Source organism: Triticum dicoccoides, chromosome 1B (assembly GCF_002162155.2).
Source record: "Triticum dicoccoides isolate Atlit2015 ecotype Zavitan chromosome 1B, WEW_v2.0, whole genome shotgun sequence".
In the NCBI taxonomy this organism is placed as follows: Eukaryota; Viridiplantae; Streptophyta; class Magnoliopsida; order Poales; family Poaceae; genus Triticum; species Triticum dicoccoides.
In genome coordinates this window covers 377082631-377099880 of record NC_041381.1, presented here as the reverse complement: position 1 = coordinate 377099880, position 17250 = coordinate 377082631, and the positions used below count along the sequence as shown (strand labels likewise).

The 17250-nt window shown below is 47.0% G+C and overlaps 2 protein-coding genes across 2 annotated transcripts; one reads left to right on the top strand and one right to left on the bottom strand.

Annotated features, from left to right (window-relative positions):
• Positions 1 to 2293: 2293 nt before the first annotated feature.
• On the top strand, positions 2294 to 12765 carry LOC119336479 (pyridoxal reductase, chloroplastic-like). The gene is made up of 8 exons (XM_037608527.1): positions 2294 to 2490; positions 3568 to 3796; positions 3919 to 4012; positions 4179 to 4302; positions 4517 to 4618; positions 4719 to 4870; positions 4982 to 5075; positions 12340 to 12765. Exons 1-8 carry the CDS (start codon positions 2344 to 2346, stop codon positions 12523 to 12525), a joined length of 1128 nt encoding a protein of 375 aa, XP_037464424.1. The 5' UTR covers positions 2294 to 2343; the 3' UTR covers positions 12526 to 12765.
• A 50-nt stretch (positions 12766 to 12815) lies between these two features.
• On the bottom strand, positions 12816 to 16420 carry LOC119336475 (methionine gamma-lyase-like). Its single transcript, XM_037608522.1, has 2 exons — positions 15545 to 16420; positions 12816 to 13640 (listed from the first exon to the last, which is right to left on the bottom strand). Exons 1-2 carry the CDS (start codon positions 16326 to 16328, stop codon positions 13042 to 13044), a joined length of 1383 nt encoding a protein of 460 aa, XP_037464419.1. The 5' UTR covers positions 16329 to 16420; the 3' UTR covers positions 12816 to 13041.
• Positions 16421 to 17250: the final 830 nt, after the last annotated feature.

Here is a 17250-nt window from a genome sequence, read left to right as displayed (position 1 = left end):
ACTCTTAAGGCCAGGAACTTCTTTCTTTCCATTGACTATCTTAACAAAATTACCGAACTCCTTCCTCTCTTCCATGTGGAGATGATCTGCAGCTCTCTGATGGATGGCAAGGCCTTCCCATTGAGTACCTGAGTTCCCTTGAGTTTCTCTTTCTTATGGTAAAGTTTAGTTTGCAGAATGATAGATTTCGGACCTTTGCTTCACACATAGTTCTGAATTTTGTTGCACGTGCATTTCTAAACTCACAACACTGAACTTGCTTCATCTGGATAATATGCCAAAACTTCAGTTTGCAGAAATGGCAGATTTCAGACCTTTGGTTAACATGATGTTTTCCCCCGGTATCTGGCTCTTCTACAGAATGGAAGCCTGCGTGGAATCGCCAAGATGGACCAGGCCAAGGAAGCTGCACGATCTGCCAACGCACCTCAACATGTCACTCAGTGCATCTTTCTCTTGTAAGTTGTAAGGCCTCCATGGAATTGTTGGCTATATGCATGGAAATTATCTCTGATCATGTGTTGTAGTTCTGATCATCTTCCATATTATTTTTTGTAAATTTACCTATTTCATACTAAGGATTAGGAATCTCTTATGAGAAATGAAATTTTTAGTTTGTGTGTATGTAGACTGTCTGTCAGAAGCAAATTTGATGGGGTTGCCCAACTGGCACTACAACAAAATGTCATGAAGCCCGCCTCGCCATGGAGGAGAATAACATAGTGTTGTTCAATGGGATGCACAAATTTTTGTTTGATTCATCAAGTATCCTTGGTGCTAATTTACATGGCTTAGACGCATTTGCTTTTTCTCAGTGGAAGAATATACCGTAAGGGCAGATACTAAGCTTTTGTGAAATTTTGGTTCCAATCGGTGATTTTCTTATTATAAACTGGTTGTGTCGCTACTTAAATATGGTATGAGGATTGAGGATGTACTTATTATTAGAAATGAATTGTTGCTATGTAGATTTACATGCTGAAGTGAAGAAATCCCATGTGCTGATTCATGTGATTCTTCCCTCGCCGAAGGGTGATAGTGGTTCCGTGCAGTTTAAATATGCTTGTTCTTTCATACTTACCTTAGATGCATATTTGTTTCTTTGATCATTTTCTTGTTTTCCTTCTACGGCCTATCATTGCAGTTTAACCTGAATTTGTATCCACCTCCGCTAGATAACCTACCATATTTAACCTTGATTTGTTTGTTCGGTAATTGGACTATTCAGATTTTACTAACCTTGTCTGTATCATATGTTTTTATCCAGAACTACGTCACATTTCACTTTTAATTGCATCATTTTTTAGTGCTACAGATTACTCCACTATTAATTCAAGTTGGAAAATAACAGGAAATACAACAGTCCGGGTCATCTTTTCCTGCAGATGGATAACCAACCAGGCACGAATTCATTTCAATTCCACTAAGTGTGCCCCGTTTCACAGACTTGACATTGCAGGGACGGCAACTGGCTCCCTAGACACCTTGCCAAATGCACCTCCAGAACAAGTATAGTCGCACACATATAACTCTTCAGAAGCTCAAGGTGATTATCGTTTTTTCATTCTTGATTTCTCCATCTTTGGATAGCCTTTGAGTGATGCTAAATCATCAGATCTCTGCTTTTGTTACTGCCAGAATAGTTCTTTTGCTACTTATTACCGAAACCTTTTTTTGGTTTCCGTAGACTTGTTCTTCCCCATCTACAAATAATGCATGGTGCATGAGATTTGATTCAGATGCTAGATGAGATTATTTGTTGAGAAACTGGTTTTATTATAGGACATCATTGTATCATTAGCTGATATTTGTAAACTGTAAGTGCAGGCCGCGAGCATTCCAAATAATCTTGTTACGTCCATAGGCATTTTCATGGACTACCGCCACAAGAACATGTCAACAGAAAGTTTGCACTCTAATGTCCAGAGGCTCAAGATACAAGGCAAAGTTACAAATCAGCTTTCATTTTTTTGGTAATAGTCAAGCAATGTACTTCATATAATTAAGTTGCTATCACATAAATATTTTGCAAAGATGATGTACCCTCAAGATAATCCTTATTCATTGCACAGATTACATTTTCATTTATTTATTGTGGAGAATAGCACAGCTAACTACAAATGTTTGATACTCCCTTTGTAAACTAATATAAGAGCATTTAGATCATTTGTATGTTAATAGCATGCAAGTTTACTAGTTTTAAAAGGAAAAAAGGAGATCACGTGCGATGCACATGCCAGTAAAACGCAACGCGTGCCGCATCGAAACGAACGGGGTTTTATCGCGAGACGAACGGACACGAACGAACGCGCCTCCTCCCTCCCTCTTCACCCTCCACCGACGATGGCTCTGCCGGCTGCCAAGGCGGCGCCGGCGACGCCTTTCTCGTCGCAGCCGCACGGCGGAGGCGTCCTCCTCCGGCGACCTTCGTCACCGCCGCCGCCCGCCGCGGCGCTGCGCCTCGGACCCCTCTTCTGGCCGTGGCAAAAGGTCCCGACACGCCAGCTCTCCTAAAACATGTCGTGCATATTTATACCGGTTGGAATGCGGCGATTTCACATCGATTTTGCATGAATTTCATAGCGACGAGCTAGAGTCGCGCAACCATCGGAGCACTTCCGCTGTTTTTGATAAACATTGCAGTCTTGCTTATCCAGAATTCCAGAGCCTTAAACTATAGTAGCACTTGCGCCGTGAACTGTGAAGCAGGCATGCAGGGGTTGCTTGCAGTTTTTGACACAGCATCAGACTATCGACACAACATCGAATGGTTACACAGCACCCTCTCTTCCACACTGCGTTGCTGATTTCACGACATGACATGAGCTGTGCTGAACCTACAGTACAGTACAGCTCGCCATCAAAGAACATGGCGAGTAGATGAGACACGAGGACAAACTTCATGTTCCGTCTGAATTCGCACACACCCACACTTGTTCACGAGGCAGGAACGCGATTAGATTAGCAGTAGCAGTAGCAGTACTTTAATCTGTGGTGTCCCAGGGGCTGCGGATCAAACGGAAAAAAGTCCATGTTCGTTTGGTTCAGAGCTATTGTCGATATGCATTCTGATTCTGCCGTTCCTCTTTACCGAAGCCGTGCACGGCGACCCAAAAGTTCCACATCGCATGAGAACGGTTAGAGGCTTGACAGAAGTTTGCTGTTGCTGCGCTTATTTTAACTCTAGGTGGGTGAAAAGCTACTGACATAGCGTCTCTAGTAAAATTGGTTGATAGCACCTCTCGAGAAAAGGAGAAAAAGGGTTGGTTGATTCATCAGACCACCGTCAAAACAAGCAGAGGGTTAGTTGACCTGATCAGCTCTTATCCCTCTTCCACAATGTCCTGATGGACCAGAGCAACATTGAACTTTTAACAAGTGCGGTGTCCAGAAATTTGTAAAGCCAACTCGCTAATTGCTCTTGTATGCTCACATGACAGTCTGAACCATAACATGCAACACAATCTTCAGGAAAAAAAAATGAGGACTGTACAATTAGTACGTTAGGTTATCAACTCTTGTTCACTGAAATCTGCTCAAGGAAACATTGCTGTTTCACAAATGTAGGTGAAAGTTGGGCCCCTTTCGGTTTCCCCCATGGGTTTTGGAACATGGGCATGGGGCAACCAGCTGCTCTGGGGCTACCAGGAAAGCATGGATAGTGAACTGCAGGAGTGTTTCAATTTGGCTCTGAAGAATGGCATAAACCTTTTCGACACCGCCGACTCTTATGGAACTGGGAAGTTGAATGGCCAAAGCGAAAGGCTACTCGGCAAATTTATCCGCGAGTGCCAAGGTTTGGATCGTTGGATAGCATAATTTGCTTAAAATGAATTCAGCAACCGAGAACCAAAACTTTATCTATCATTTCTATGGCTTAAAATTTATGACACTTTGTATGCCCTTGTATTGTCATAGGGCCAATAAAGTCTCCAGATGATGTGATTATCGCAACTAAGTTTGCCGCATATCCTTGGCGACTGACGTCAGGCCAGTTTGTCAACGCCTGCAAGTACTCCTCCAATTTGTGTGCTTAATGTACATCAGCCATATTTCCTTTTGTTCAACTCCATTCAGTGGATTTGTGCAGAAACATATAGCTCACCTGGGACGGAGCATATCTTAGCAGTTACATTACCTTGAGCTTCTAATCACCTTATGGAGTGCCTCTTTTGCAGGTCATCATTAGAAAGGTTACAGATCGATCGGCTCGGAATAGGGCAGCTGCATTGGTCTACTGCTAACTACGCACCTCTGCAGGAGCGCGCTCTCTGGGACGGTCTAGTTGAAATGTATGACAAGGTTGCCATTTTTTCAGACAAATCATATCGTGCCATAGATATAAGTTTCTGAACTCCTTTCTGTGCAGTGCACATTCAGTCCTACATATGTATGATTTGACTATCATTTCTTCAGACACATAACTGGCCAAAGTTTCTGAATTATGATTTGTGCAGTGCCACGCCATGCTACGTTTCCTATCATTCATTTGACTGGAAGTTTGTGGCGTTTTCAGGGTCTTGTCCGGGCCGTGGGTGTGAGCAATTACGGGCCGAAGCAGCTTCTGAAGATCCACAGCTACCTAGCATCCAGAGGTGTTCCCCTGAGCTCAGCTCAGGTAGCTGCGAGAAAATGGCTGGCCGTGCATGTTCGGCCTATTGGGCCTACCTATACTTCTCGTTCAGTGTAGTTATGCCTCAAACTTACTGTGAATGCAGGTGCAGTTCTCTCTGCTGAGCATGGGCGATGAGCAGATGGAGCTGAAAACCGTGTGCGATTCCCTGGGTGTTCGGCTAATCGCTTATAGCCCTCTTGGGTTGGGCATGCTCACCGGGAAATATGACGCCTCTAACCTTCCAAATGGGCCAAGGTAATGGCCGATGGGGGACGAGCAAAAACGTCGTTATCTTGTTCTGAACTTGCATGGCAGTTGCTGAGTGGGTGCCTGTTCTTCTCTTTCTGAACATACCATGCAATGCAGATCTGTGTTGTTCCGGCAGATTCTTCCTGGGCTGGAATCCCTGCTGTCTTGCTTGAAGAGTATTGCCGACCGAAAGGGCAAGACCATGTCCCAGGTACGTATTTTCCTAAGTGCAGAACGACTTTGGAGTGACCCGAATTTTGCTAAATGATGAGTCTGTCAGGGCAAGGGGTCTTTTTTACAGAGTAAATGCAGAGTTCTTGTGGCTTTAACCTACCAGGATATGTTAGGAAACCATATGCATGCCGTAATTTTACATCTGGTTTTTTCTTTCAATCAAGGAGCTTTATTAAACACTAAGAAGGATTACAATCATACTGTAAAACATCAGTAAGAAAAGCAGGAATGAAGTCCATAAGACATCTCGGCTAGCCTGTTTTGCACGTCTGAGAGCTGCCTCATTGGCTTCCCTACGAGTATAACTGAACACACCTACCAAAAGCTCCTCCCAATTCTTGAATCTCTACGAAAATTGCAGCTTCTTTTCCTCCTTTGCTAACAATAGCTTTGCACGAGATACGGCATGTCTGGGACGTGTGCGTGTAGCTAGGAATGTGAGGCGGTTTAGGCTGCAGGTGGGCACAGGCATTAGTCGGCAAGATCAAGCGCATCCCACTTAGGCCCTGTTGGCTTCAAATCACATGTGGATTAGCTTCACTGGCAGAATTTGCTTTACCACTCAAGTACCCTTGGACGTGCTTCAGGAAATTGCACTGAAAAGGGCCCGGATCTAGATTCAGCTTCACTGGCAAAGACAATTACAAATAGTTGTTTGTTTTGGTTTCCAATTTTTCCTACAAAAATCTGCTGCCTAAAGCTGAAACAAACAGAGCCTTAAAACGTTTCATGGGAGCCCACCGGTTATGACAAAAAATAAAATTTGTGGGCTGTCCAACTCAGCCTACCAGAGCCCATCTGCCCCACATATCAACATATACGGCCACTCCACATGCGCCGGCCTACTCGGTAATAGGAGGAGGTGTTGTGTATCGCTCCATGCGAGCAACACAGAGCTCCTCGCTGGAAAAACCTATTTGACGCTCTCTGCTTCAAAGTGTCGACCAGACGCACAGGGGAGCGATTGATTGGGCCGGCCCATCTACATATCTGGCAGTTCCGGTTTTGGGAACATTCCAGAAGATTCCTAGCCGGTTTTCTCGGTTTTGGGATCCAGAACGATCCTGAACCGGTTTCTTTTCCTTTTTTTTCTGTTTCTTTTTTTCCTCTTTCTTTTTCTGTTTTGTTTTCCTGTTTCCTTTTTCTTTTCTTCTTTTTTCTTTCTTTTAGTTGTACAATTTCAAAATTGTTCCAAATATTCATATTTTGTTTTCGTTTCCAATTTTCTTTCAGTATTTTCAAACTTGTTTGAAGCTTTAAAAATTGTTCGTGTTATACAAATATTTTTTCCAAATTTTGGAAAAATGTTTCCCTTTTCAAAAAAATCACGTAAACAAAAAATCTTCAGATTTTGAATTGTATCAGATTCACAATTTTGTTCTGCATTTGGAAAAATGTACCCATTTTCAAGTTTTCTCATCAATTTTAAAAATGTTTGCATTTTCAAAAAAATGTTCTGGAACTTTTTTTGTGTGTTTTACAAAAAATCTTTGAAGTTATCAAAAAATGTTTCCATTTTCAATATTTTGTTCACATGTACAGAAAAGTTTCAGGATTTTAAAATTGTTCCCAGGTTCAAAATTTTGTTCTTCTTTAAAAGTTGTACCTGTTTTCAAAATATGTTCACCAATTTATAAAATGTTTGCGTTTTCCAAAAATATGCCGGCATTTGAAAATTTCTTCACGTTCACAAAAAATGTTTCCATTTTCCATTTTTTGTTCACATATACAAAAAATCTTCAGGATTTTCAAATTGTTCTCAAATTCAAAATTTTGTTCTGCATTTCAAAAGTTGTACCTGTTTTAAATTTTTGTTCACCAATTTAAAAAATGTTTGCGTTTTCAAATCATTTTCTCAAATTTGGAAAATTATTTGCGTTTTATGAAAAAAATGTTCGGTAAATTTATAAAATGTTCTCGTCATAGAAAATTGTTCGGATTTTCAAAAGATCTACCACTTTTCAAGTCTTATTACACATTCAAAAAATCTTCAGGAATTAATAATTTATTCATAGTTTCAAAAGATGCTCGGAAAATTTAAATTTGGTCCCGTTTATCAAAAAGTATTCGTAATTTCAAAAAAAATGTTTACAGTTTTCTAGTAATGCTCAATTTACGCCACTATTTTTAGGTCATTATCTTCGAGCCAAATATTTACCATGAACGATCAGTGGGTGTGGTGGCTAACCAGATTCGTCCACACACGGGAGGTCTGCAGTTCGAATTGCAGCTCTGGTGCTGTTTTCTTTTTACGAAATTTTGCTGGCGCGAGTTTAATCTTAATGGGCCAGCCCTGTCGCGCGCATCCTGTGCGAAGGTGCATCTGCGCGAGTTTAATCTTAATGGGCCGGCCCTGTCGCGCGCATCCTGTGCGAAGGTACGTCTGTTTGACACGGAATGCGTCAAATAGGTGCCTCGCTGGCACCTTATGCGTCCGTAGAGGAAACCAGCGCCCGTGCGCCTGGCTACATGGGCCGGCCCAACAACGAGCAGACGAGCACGCGTACGTTGCGCGCTTCCTGGCTTTCCCTGCTCGACCATTTCTTCCTGGCGACCGTTTCTTCGTGGTTGACTGGTAGTGGTAGATCAGTCGACCATTGGCTGTTGACTTTTGAGATTTTTTTTTGAAATTTCAGAAGAATAATTCGAAAATAAAATTCTCATGGATTCTAAAAAATTCACTGATTTTCGAAAAAAAATCATCAAACTTATAAAAAAGTTCATGAATTTGAAAAAAGTTCACCGATTTTTCAAAGAAGTTCATGACTTTGAAAAAAAGTTCATTGATTTTGTGAAATAGTTCAAAATATTTTGGAAAAGTTCATCGAGTTTGAAAAAAAGTTCATCAATTTTGACAAAAAATCGGTACTTTGAAAAAAATCATCAAATTTGAAAAAAGTTCATCTACTTTGAAGAAAAAAGTTCACAAATTATAAAAAAGTTCATCTACTTTCAAGAAAAAGTTCACGAATTTCTTTCGCAATGGTTTTTCACGAATTTGATAAAAGATGAAAAAAAGGAACAAAAGGCCAAACAACCCACAACCTAAACACACAAGGTTAGTTGGTCTGGTGGTTGTGCCGGCGTACTTGTAGGAAGAGCGTCGCGAGTTCGAACCCTAGCTCGAACACACTTTCTCGGTCGTGAGGTCACGTCCCTAGCTGCTAATGGGCCTGGGCCAGCGCTCAAGTCAAGCGAGCGTCGAGTGACCATAATATTAGTGGTGAAGCGATAATTCCTATATGATGTGCTTTACGTCAAAGTGTCATCCCTTCACACATGAGATTGAGCGAGCGGCAGAGGTATGGCCGACCCATTTGTAGAGAGAAAACACAGTACCGGATCCGATATTGGAAACCTTTTGAAAGGTTCCTAATATGTTTTGGAAAACTTCTCCTGATCCTGTTTTCGTTTTTCTAACGTTTTCTTTTTTAATTCGAAGTTTTTTCTTTTCTTTCTTTTTTGGTTTTTCTGTGACTTTTCATCCAGTTTTGCTTTATATTCAAAAATTCAAAATTTACAAATATATTCTTGTTTTTGAATATTGATTGGATTTTTCTAATGTTTCATTTTCAAAATTTGTTCGCAAACTCAAAAAAGGTTTGGGTTTTAAAAAAACGTATTTCCAAATATTGTTTTGAAATGTCCACTAATTAAAATAATATTCTATAAATTGTAAAACGTTTGGAATTTTGAAAAACTTTCCCATTATAAAAAAACACAAATTCAAAAAAACTGGATTTTTTTTCTAAAAATGTTCCCAATATCTAAAAATGTTCATAGATAATAGATAGGGGTGACACAACTGACAAGCTTTTGCACCGCCAACGAGCGATGCTTACTCAGACAAATTCACCGTACTTAGATGGTCACATGCCGGTTCCTCTCGCCCATGGTATGCGTGTGACCTCGTGTGGAAAGTGATACACTCCAATCGAAGTCACGACCACCGCCCGCGGCGTTTTGCTTGTTTCTCCACCACGACCAGGCTCCCAATAACAATGTCTTTGCCCATGTTTAGGCCAACCCAGCGTGCGACCCCATCAATCCGGGTGCGTCCGTTTAGGGTAAAATGGACATACCAGACGGCCCAGCGCGCAAGCGCAAACGAACTTTTTGTTTGTTTTATGTCTGCTTTCGACCCATCTCCGATCTAAGTTTAGGCCGCTTTTGAGGTGAAATGGACAGCGCGCGGACGGGTGGGACACGCGCGCTTGTCCTCCCATGGCCCGCCCGGCGCCCCTTTTCGCGCCATTTCCTCCCAAACCCTCCCACGTCCCGTCCTCCCCTCCGCCCACCACCTTCCTGCCATGGCCGATGCCCCACCGTATTCAGGCGGCCAACCGTTGACCCGCCCGAAAAGGTGAAGAAGGCGACCAAGGGTCCGAAGAAGCGGCGGTCGAAACTCACGCCGGCGGAGCTCGCAAAGCTGGAGGCGGAATCGGCCAAGAGGAGGAACCGGAGGGCGGTGGCCAAGGGCAAGAACGCCGCGGCCAAGTTCGCCGCCAGCGCGCTGCGTTGGAGGCCGCACGGCGCAAGGCCGACGTCGATGAGAAGGAGGCAATCGTCAACAAAGCCCACACCCTCATGCTTGGGATTTGCCGTCCGACGAGTTTCTCGGCAGCGCCCGTCTGCCCGGCCAACACAGGCTCATCGGTCGTCCGGCCTCCGCAGTGCCCCTTGCCGACGTCGCAGACCACGCCTTTGTCGCCCGGTTTCTCTCCACCAAGGTACGAAGGCCAGAGCCGTTTCTCGGGGTCGCCGGACGTTGGCGTGATCGCGCCGTCCATCCCGCGCCCCTCGGCTGTCTTCGACCTCAACGTCACGCCGGGGTCCAGCAGCGGCGGCCGCCCGTTGAGATGCAAAGAAAGCAAGCACGGCCGCCATCTACGGCCACCATGACGTCGCTCTGCGTCATGTTCGGCGAAATGTCAACACCAATGCCAACGGTCGACGACCCCTTCAACAACCAGTTCATGGAGGATGTCATCTATGAGGGTCGTGGTGAGGCCTTCCAGATGGGTGGTCATGGTGGTGCCTACAATCCCGAGACCCAGAGTAAGGATGGCCGCGGCCAGTACGTTGCTGATGAAGACATTGAGCCCCACGATCATGGTGACTCGTGACATGAAGATGATGACATCTATTACGAAGGTGAAGGTGATGAAGAAGAGGAAGGCATCAATATTGGGGGCGAGCATTGTTCATCGACGAGCTCACACAAAGAGCGGAAGCACAAAAGAGGAAGAAGAGCATTCGTGCGGGATCATACTCACAAGAGGAGGACAAGTTGATTTGCCAAAGTTGGATAGAGGTTGGTCAAGATCCGAGGATCAGTGTGCAACAAAAGGGACTTGTTTTTTGGACAAGAGTTCACAAAACATTCCATGAAAGAAAGTTGTTTCCACCCTACCAATTTACGAGTGACTGTGGCATCACCTCGATTCAAAAGAGGTGGTTGTTCATCCAACAAGAATGCAACAAGTATTGTGCCGCACTTTAGAGCGTTGAAGCACGTCCCGTGAGTGGTCTCGACATTGGGGGCATGGTATGGTCTCTTATCTTTCGTTGCTACGGCCATGACTTCGGCCTTCGGCCTTCTATATGTTTGCATGTCCAATTGTTGTTGATCGTGTACGTATTTCAATCTTTGGAAGCATTCAAGGCCCAGCACGATGACAAGCCATTCACTCGTACGCATTGTTGGACGCTCATCAACAATTGCCCTAAGTTCAAAGATCAATACCGCGAACTTCAAAGGAAGAGGGGCAAGAAGACGGTCGCGTTGGCCGGAGGTGGAGATGGTGAGGCATTGAAGAGGCCAAGGGGCAAGACCAACTCCAAGATGGACGAGAAGCGTGATGCGTCATCCTTTGCCTTGCACGAGACATTGCACGACATGATGTCTCAAAAGGATGTGAGGGACGAGAAAAGGCGACAAAGCAAGGAGGACCAAATGAAGCAATACCTGGAGCTTCAAAGGAAGAAGCTTGAGATGGAGGAGGCGGCCAAGAAGAGGAAGATCGACATGAAGGAGGCGTCTCGGCAGAGGCAGCTCGACATCGAGGCCGCCAATGCCGCGGCCAGGCAGAGGCAGCTCGACATCGAGGCCACCAATGCCGCAACCAAAGCAAAAGAGGTGGCGCTAGCGATCATGAGCGTCGTCATGAGCAAGATGAGCGAAAAGACGAGGAGCTGGTTCGAGGCCCGACAGAAGGAGATGTTCGACGCCGACAGCCTGAACTAGGTGGTCTGTTTGGCCGTGGCCGTTATTTTGGGAGGTTGGCATGGGGTACCAGCCACTGGTTGTGTGCCGGCGACAAAACTATTCATTTTGGAGGTTGGCTGTGTTGCCGGCGAGGTCGTGTAGGCTGGCTATGTTGCCGGCGAGGCCGTGTAGGTTGGCTGTGTTACCGGCAAGGTCGTGTAGGCTGGCATGAACTACGGGTCGTGGTTATTCGAATATTTGCGTTTGAAAAAGGAGGCAGCCAGGATGCGTCCGTGCGTTGGGCGCACGGCCACCGCATCCCAGAAAAGACTCGGACACGACCTCATTGGCCTACCCAAACGGACAGAATCCGGGTAAAACGGATAGAATTCGGGTAAAACGGACATCTGTTTGGGATCGTGCGCGAGAGTTGGCCTTAGTGGGATTGTATTTGCCCACCAAGCCCACCTACGTATTGGGTGGGCTCCCCACTATAGGCCATGTCAGGATCAAGTGGATTGAGGTATGATGTCCACGGGCGGTCCCACATGTAGCCTAAGAGGTGGTCATGCTCTTGCAGTCTTGCCTCGTGTAGGTTTTTTTCCTTTGTAAAGAAGGTATCCTCTTGCCTCTGCATTGATTGATGCACATACAACATTCTTTTCTACTCTCTCGAAATATATGTAGTTGGAGTAGCTGGCTCAACTACTCCAGCGACATATATTTCGGTACGGAGAGAGTATTTAATTATGCCAAGTAAATGTCAAACATCGACATTGAACAAATAGGCAAACATAAGACCCAAGGCCATTCAAATAGAATCTGCCTGCAGCATTATCTCCAAAATTCTACCAAAACCCGAGTGCATGTGACTGAATAACGACAAGGACACTACCGCTAGCTAGAGTTTTCTAGAAGAGACTGTCCTGCGTTGGTCAATGTAATTTGCCATTTGCATATATATATTCATACATATACAAATCTGATTTTTTTTGACACTGATAAACAAAGCCTGACGCTTAACTGAACGCAGGTGGCTATAAACTGGTGCATTTGCAACGGCGCAATTCCGATTCCGGGCGTGAAAACAGTCAGACATGTGGAGGACAACCTGGGTGCGCTCGGCTGGAGGCTGAGCCCTGATGAGATCTCAGAGCTGGAAGCCGCGGCGATGGAGTGCCCGAAGAAGATGGTTCAGAACATATTTCAGACCGCGTGAGCAAACTGGAAACTGCAGTAACGCCAATATTAAACATGGCAGCAACCTGAAATAAAGAGCAGAGAGAGATACCCTTCGATTTGTGCAGAAAGGAGACATGTTGCTTTCTCTTCTCTGCCTAGTTCAGAGTTCAGTTCAGAACTTCCGACTTCAGAGTCCCTGACTGGATATCTTAGAGCTTTAGCTGATTGCTGAAACAGCATTCTGGTGTTGGTATGGACAGCAACTAGTCACAGTAAATGCAGAGTCGAAGCGTGCGAGCGAAAAGAAAAATCGGGACAAATCATCACTGACAGAAAATTACGACAATTTATTCCGATAACACATGCATGATGCATCTCGCAGTACGCTCCCCAAAGACTAATCAGGCCTGCTGCTTAACACACTGGCATGTCCATCCATCTGATCTGGTCCAGATGGCGCTTAACCGTACTTACTTAGCTAGTAAATGTAGGAGCATATAATATATTACACGCCATGAGGATCAGGGCTTGGTTTACTCAGTCTCTTCCGTCGTCAGACGGCCTTGCCGTACTTGGCGGCGGCGGCGGGGGTGTCCTGCTGCTGCATGAGCGCGAGGGCGCGCTCGAACTGCGTCCAGCGCTGCTCCAGGGTGCCGTTGTAGCCGACGGACATGCGGATGAGGCCCGGGGAGATGCCGGCGCGGGCGCGGTCCTCGGGGTCCATCTCGCTGCTGGTGCTGTTGCCGGAGCAGGACATGAGGGTGTCGTAGTAGCCGAGGCTGACGGCCATGAGGCCGAACTGGGTGGTGTTCTGCAGGTGGTACATGAGGCGGTTGGCCCGCTCCTCGGTGCCCATGTCGAGGCAGAGCATGCCGCCGGCGCCGTAGCCCGGGTTGCCCATGGCGCGCAGCCGGGCGTGGTGCGGGTGGTCGGGGAGGCCCGGGTAGGTGACGCGGAGGCCCTGGCGGCGCATCCGGGCGGCGAACTCGGCGGCGCGGCGCGAGTGCTCCTGCATCCGCAGCGGCAGGTGCGGGAGGCGGCCAGCCAGCTCGGACGCCACCTTGGCGTTCATCGTGGGGCCCAGCAGCATCAGTGCGCCGTCCTGCAGGTCCATCATGGAGTTCACCAGGCTCGCCGGCCCGCAGATCGCACCTGGAATCGTCAACATTTTGTTAGCACAGTTATTACTTCGTGCTACTGCAGGAGAGTGCGCAAGTTTGCGAGAGAGAAGTTGGTGGGTGCGCTCGTCTTTGGTGGATCGCGCTAGGCACCAAAAGCGCAACCACAAGATACTATCGTCACCGTGGAGCGATGCCATGCCAGGACATTCACGGGTTGCCGGGTTGGCAATTGTTACGGTGCTGGTGGCAGCGGAAGGAAGCGAAGGAACAGCTCGCTCGCGCAATGATGAACCAAATGGCGCGAAAACGCGCAAGCAGCCAAAAAAAGGACGACCCCGTCGCGTCGTCCATGGACCGTGGAGAGCTAGCAGGCAGCTGAGGCTCCATCATTCGCGTCCGGCCGCGAAACGATCGACGGTGGTGGTGGCATGCGAGGGAGCGTACGCGTGCACGGCCAAAAACGGGTTAGGTGGGTCACTAGCTAGAGATAAGTAGCTGCTGGCTACAGACGACTACTCGTAGTACGTACGTGTGAGGGTGAGCATCGCTGACTCATCGCTTCGTCCTTTTGGGCCTTGTCTCCACACGGGCGTGGCGACCACCTTGCGTGGGGTGGGGTGCAACAGTGAGAGGCGTCCGTGTCGAGAGCCTCTTTGCATCTATGCATGCTCCCTTAAAGTGATGGCCGGCCACCGGCAGTGAATCACTACCCGCTACTGAATTGTGCTTCTAGAGTACTCACTCCGTACAAAAATGCACTATAAATAAGCCACACTTTTTTGAGGCAGAGGGAGTATCATCTTGTACCAAAATATCCATGATTGTACTTCCAGAAATACTTGTCATTGAGATGGATGTATCTAGATGTATTTTAGTTCTAGAACATCTATTTTCATTCATTTTGATGACAAGTAATTCCGGACGGAGGGAGTGCTATCCAGTACTGAGTATCTGTAAGGTAGCTACTGCAGATTTGCTTAGGAGGTTGGATAGTGCTTAATCTAAATAGAGCACGTGTTTGTGTCCACAGTTAGGCATAAGTAATAGTACTACTAGTATTATATGACCAACTATATAAACTAAGGATTACGATTGATCCTATCATAATCGTTACTTAGCGGGGTACCCGTTTCTCCTAATTACTACTCAACGCTATTCCATCATTTTCTTTCTAGAGAATCTCGCGATTCCACTGTTTCTTAAGTACTACTCCCTCCGTCCGGAAATACTTGGCATCAAAATGGATAAAATGAGATGTATCTACGGACGGAGGGAGTAGTAGTACCCCCTCCGTCCGAAAATACTTGTCATCAAAATGGACAAAAAAGAATGTATTTAGAACTAAAATACATCTAGATACATCCCCTTTTATTTATTTTGATGATAAGTATTTCCGGACGAAGGGAGTGTTGTTCTACTAGTTTTTTTAAAACATGGATGCTATTCTAGTTGAATCTATGCAACCCCGGGATGCCCTTTTCCATTCGTCCCGTGTCTTAGGGCATTCCATGTGAGCACTGCTGCTTTGAGCGTAGCTAGCCCCACCATGCATGGTCGCACGTACCATCTGTTTGTGTGTGTGTGTCTAGTGATGCTACTGCCGTATAGTTTTTTCCTAACTTGCAGAACTAATGACACGTCCGGAGAACGATAGTTTCACCGTTAATTCCAAACAAAGCAATGCTAATTCCAAATAAGATGACGGTTGACTAAAAACGTGAGGGTAGTTGCAATCCGAAATTAAAAAAACTAGGTACGTGTGGACTTTATCGAACTTTTAAGTTGGGGAGATAGGCTTGCATGCGTGGGACTTTTAACTAGCATACGTGGATCGTTCTAAACAACAGCTGTTGCCGTTCCTTGTCTTTGCATCATTGCATGCCTGCATGGAACATGCAACATAACTTGGGAGTACTTCCGGGAGTACATCCTTACCGGCGATGATGTCTGCGCCGCCGCTGATGAACTTGGACACGCTGTGGACGACGACGTCGGCGCCGAGCCGCGCGGGCGAGACGACCACGGGGGTGAAGGTGTTGTCCACCACCAGCTTGGCCCCGGCCTCGTGCGCCACCCGCGCCAGCATCGGGATGTCGGCGACGGCCAGCGTCGGGTTCGACATCGTCTCCACGTACACCAGCCGCGTCTCCCCCGGCCTTATGGCCGCGCGCACGGCCGCCTCGTCGTCCGTGTCCACGAACGTCGCCTGCACGCCAGAGGTGCGCGGCAGGAACCGGGACAGCAGCGCGTGGGTGCCGCCGTACAGGCAGCGCGACGCCACCACGTGCCCGCCGGCGCCCACCAGCTGCATCAGCACGCAGGAGATGGCCGACATGCCGGACGCCGTGCAGTAGGCGGCCTCGGTCCCCTCCAGCGCGGCCATCTGCCGCCCCAGCGCCAGCACCGTCGGGTTGAAGTGGCGGCTGTAGATGTACAGGTCGCCGCGCTCCGGGCCCAGCTCCCCCGTGAAGAGCCGGCGCATGGTGTCCGGCTCCATCACGGTGAACGTGGCCGAGGCCTCGATGGACATGTTCACGCCGCCGTGCTCGCCGAACTCGTGCCGGGCCGCGGCCAGTGCCGCCGCGGGGTCGGACTCCCGGCGGCGCGCCTTGGGCGCCTTCTCCTCCGTGCTGCCGTTGTCGTCGCCGAAGCCATCGTTCTGCGGGGGCGGGCGCTTGAGGAGGGTGAGGGGCTCGGCGGCGGCGAGGACGTGGGCCATTGGGATCGTAGGATGGATGACTGGATGTTTTTGCAGAGAAGAGAGCGCGAGCGAGATCGATCAAGAGCGGTGTGGGGAAGCGAGCAGGGGACGGTGCCAATTTATAGCCTATGATCAGGAATTCAGGATCTGGCAGGTAGTCCGGAGTTGGGAGAGCTGCGGAGCCGTGAACGTGGACAATACGGGCAGAGGATTGGAAGGAGGAACGTGCCGGAAAAAAAAAGATCGTACGTTCTTTGTAAATTGTAACGTCAATAATAATGCATGACAAGTGTAATGTTGAGCATTTGTGCCAAAAGATCAGGAAATCGTAACGCATGCATCATGTTTTACTTCCTCCAACCTTTTATGCATATAGACGTAATTTAGAATGTAGGTTCACTCAGTTTGCTTCGTATGTACTCCCTCCGTTCGGTATTACTTGTCTTCGAAATGGATGTATCTAGAACTAAAATATATCTAGATACATCCATTTCTACGACAAGTAATTCGAAATGGAGGGATTAGTCAACATTGAAATCTCTTATATTTCTCCATGACTAATGAGAACCTTTTTCCCTCATGCAAAACAAAATCTCTTATGTATTCAATAAGGGAGTAAATTTATTGGACAGTTCGTAACAGCATACCAGGCTAATTTTGCCCTCTAACCGGCCGGCCAGGGTGAATATGTACGTGCAGCGAACCAGGTTCAATGCACTTATGTTCGGCGGTGAAAAGAGACGGCGTCCATGTTCAATGAACCGAAACGCAGGCCTCCTATACTAAGGCGACCATTACAATAGCAGTCAAAATTGGCCGCCATGCATGCTAATTCTGGTACGTACTCCACAAAGATAGACGATTCGTGCAGATTTCGAATGAATCTGGCCGTGAATCTTCCCAAATCTGGCAGCAAAAGTGAGCATCCGTAGGCAAACCA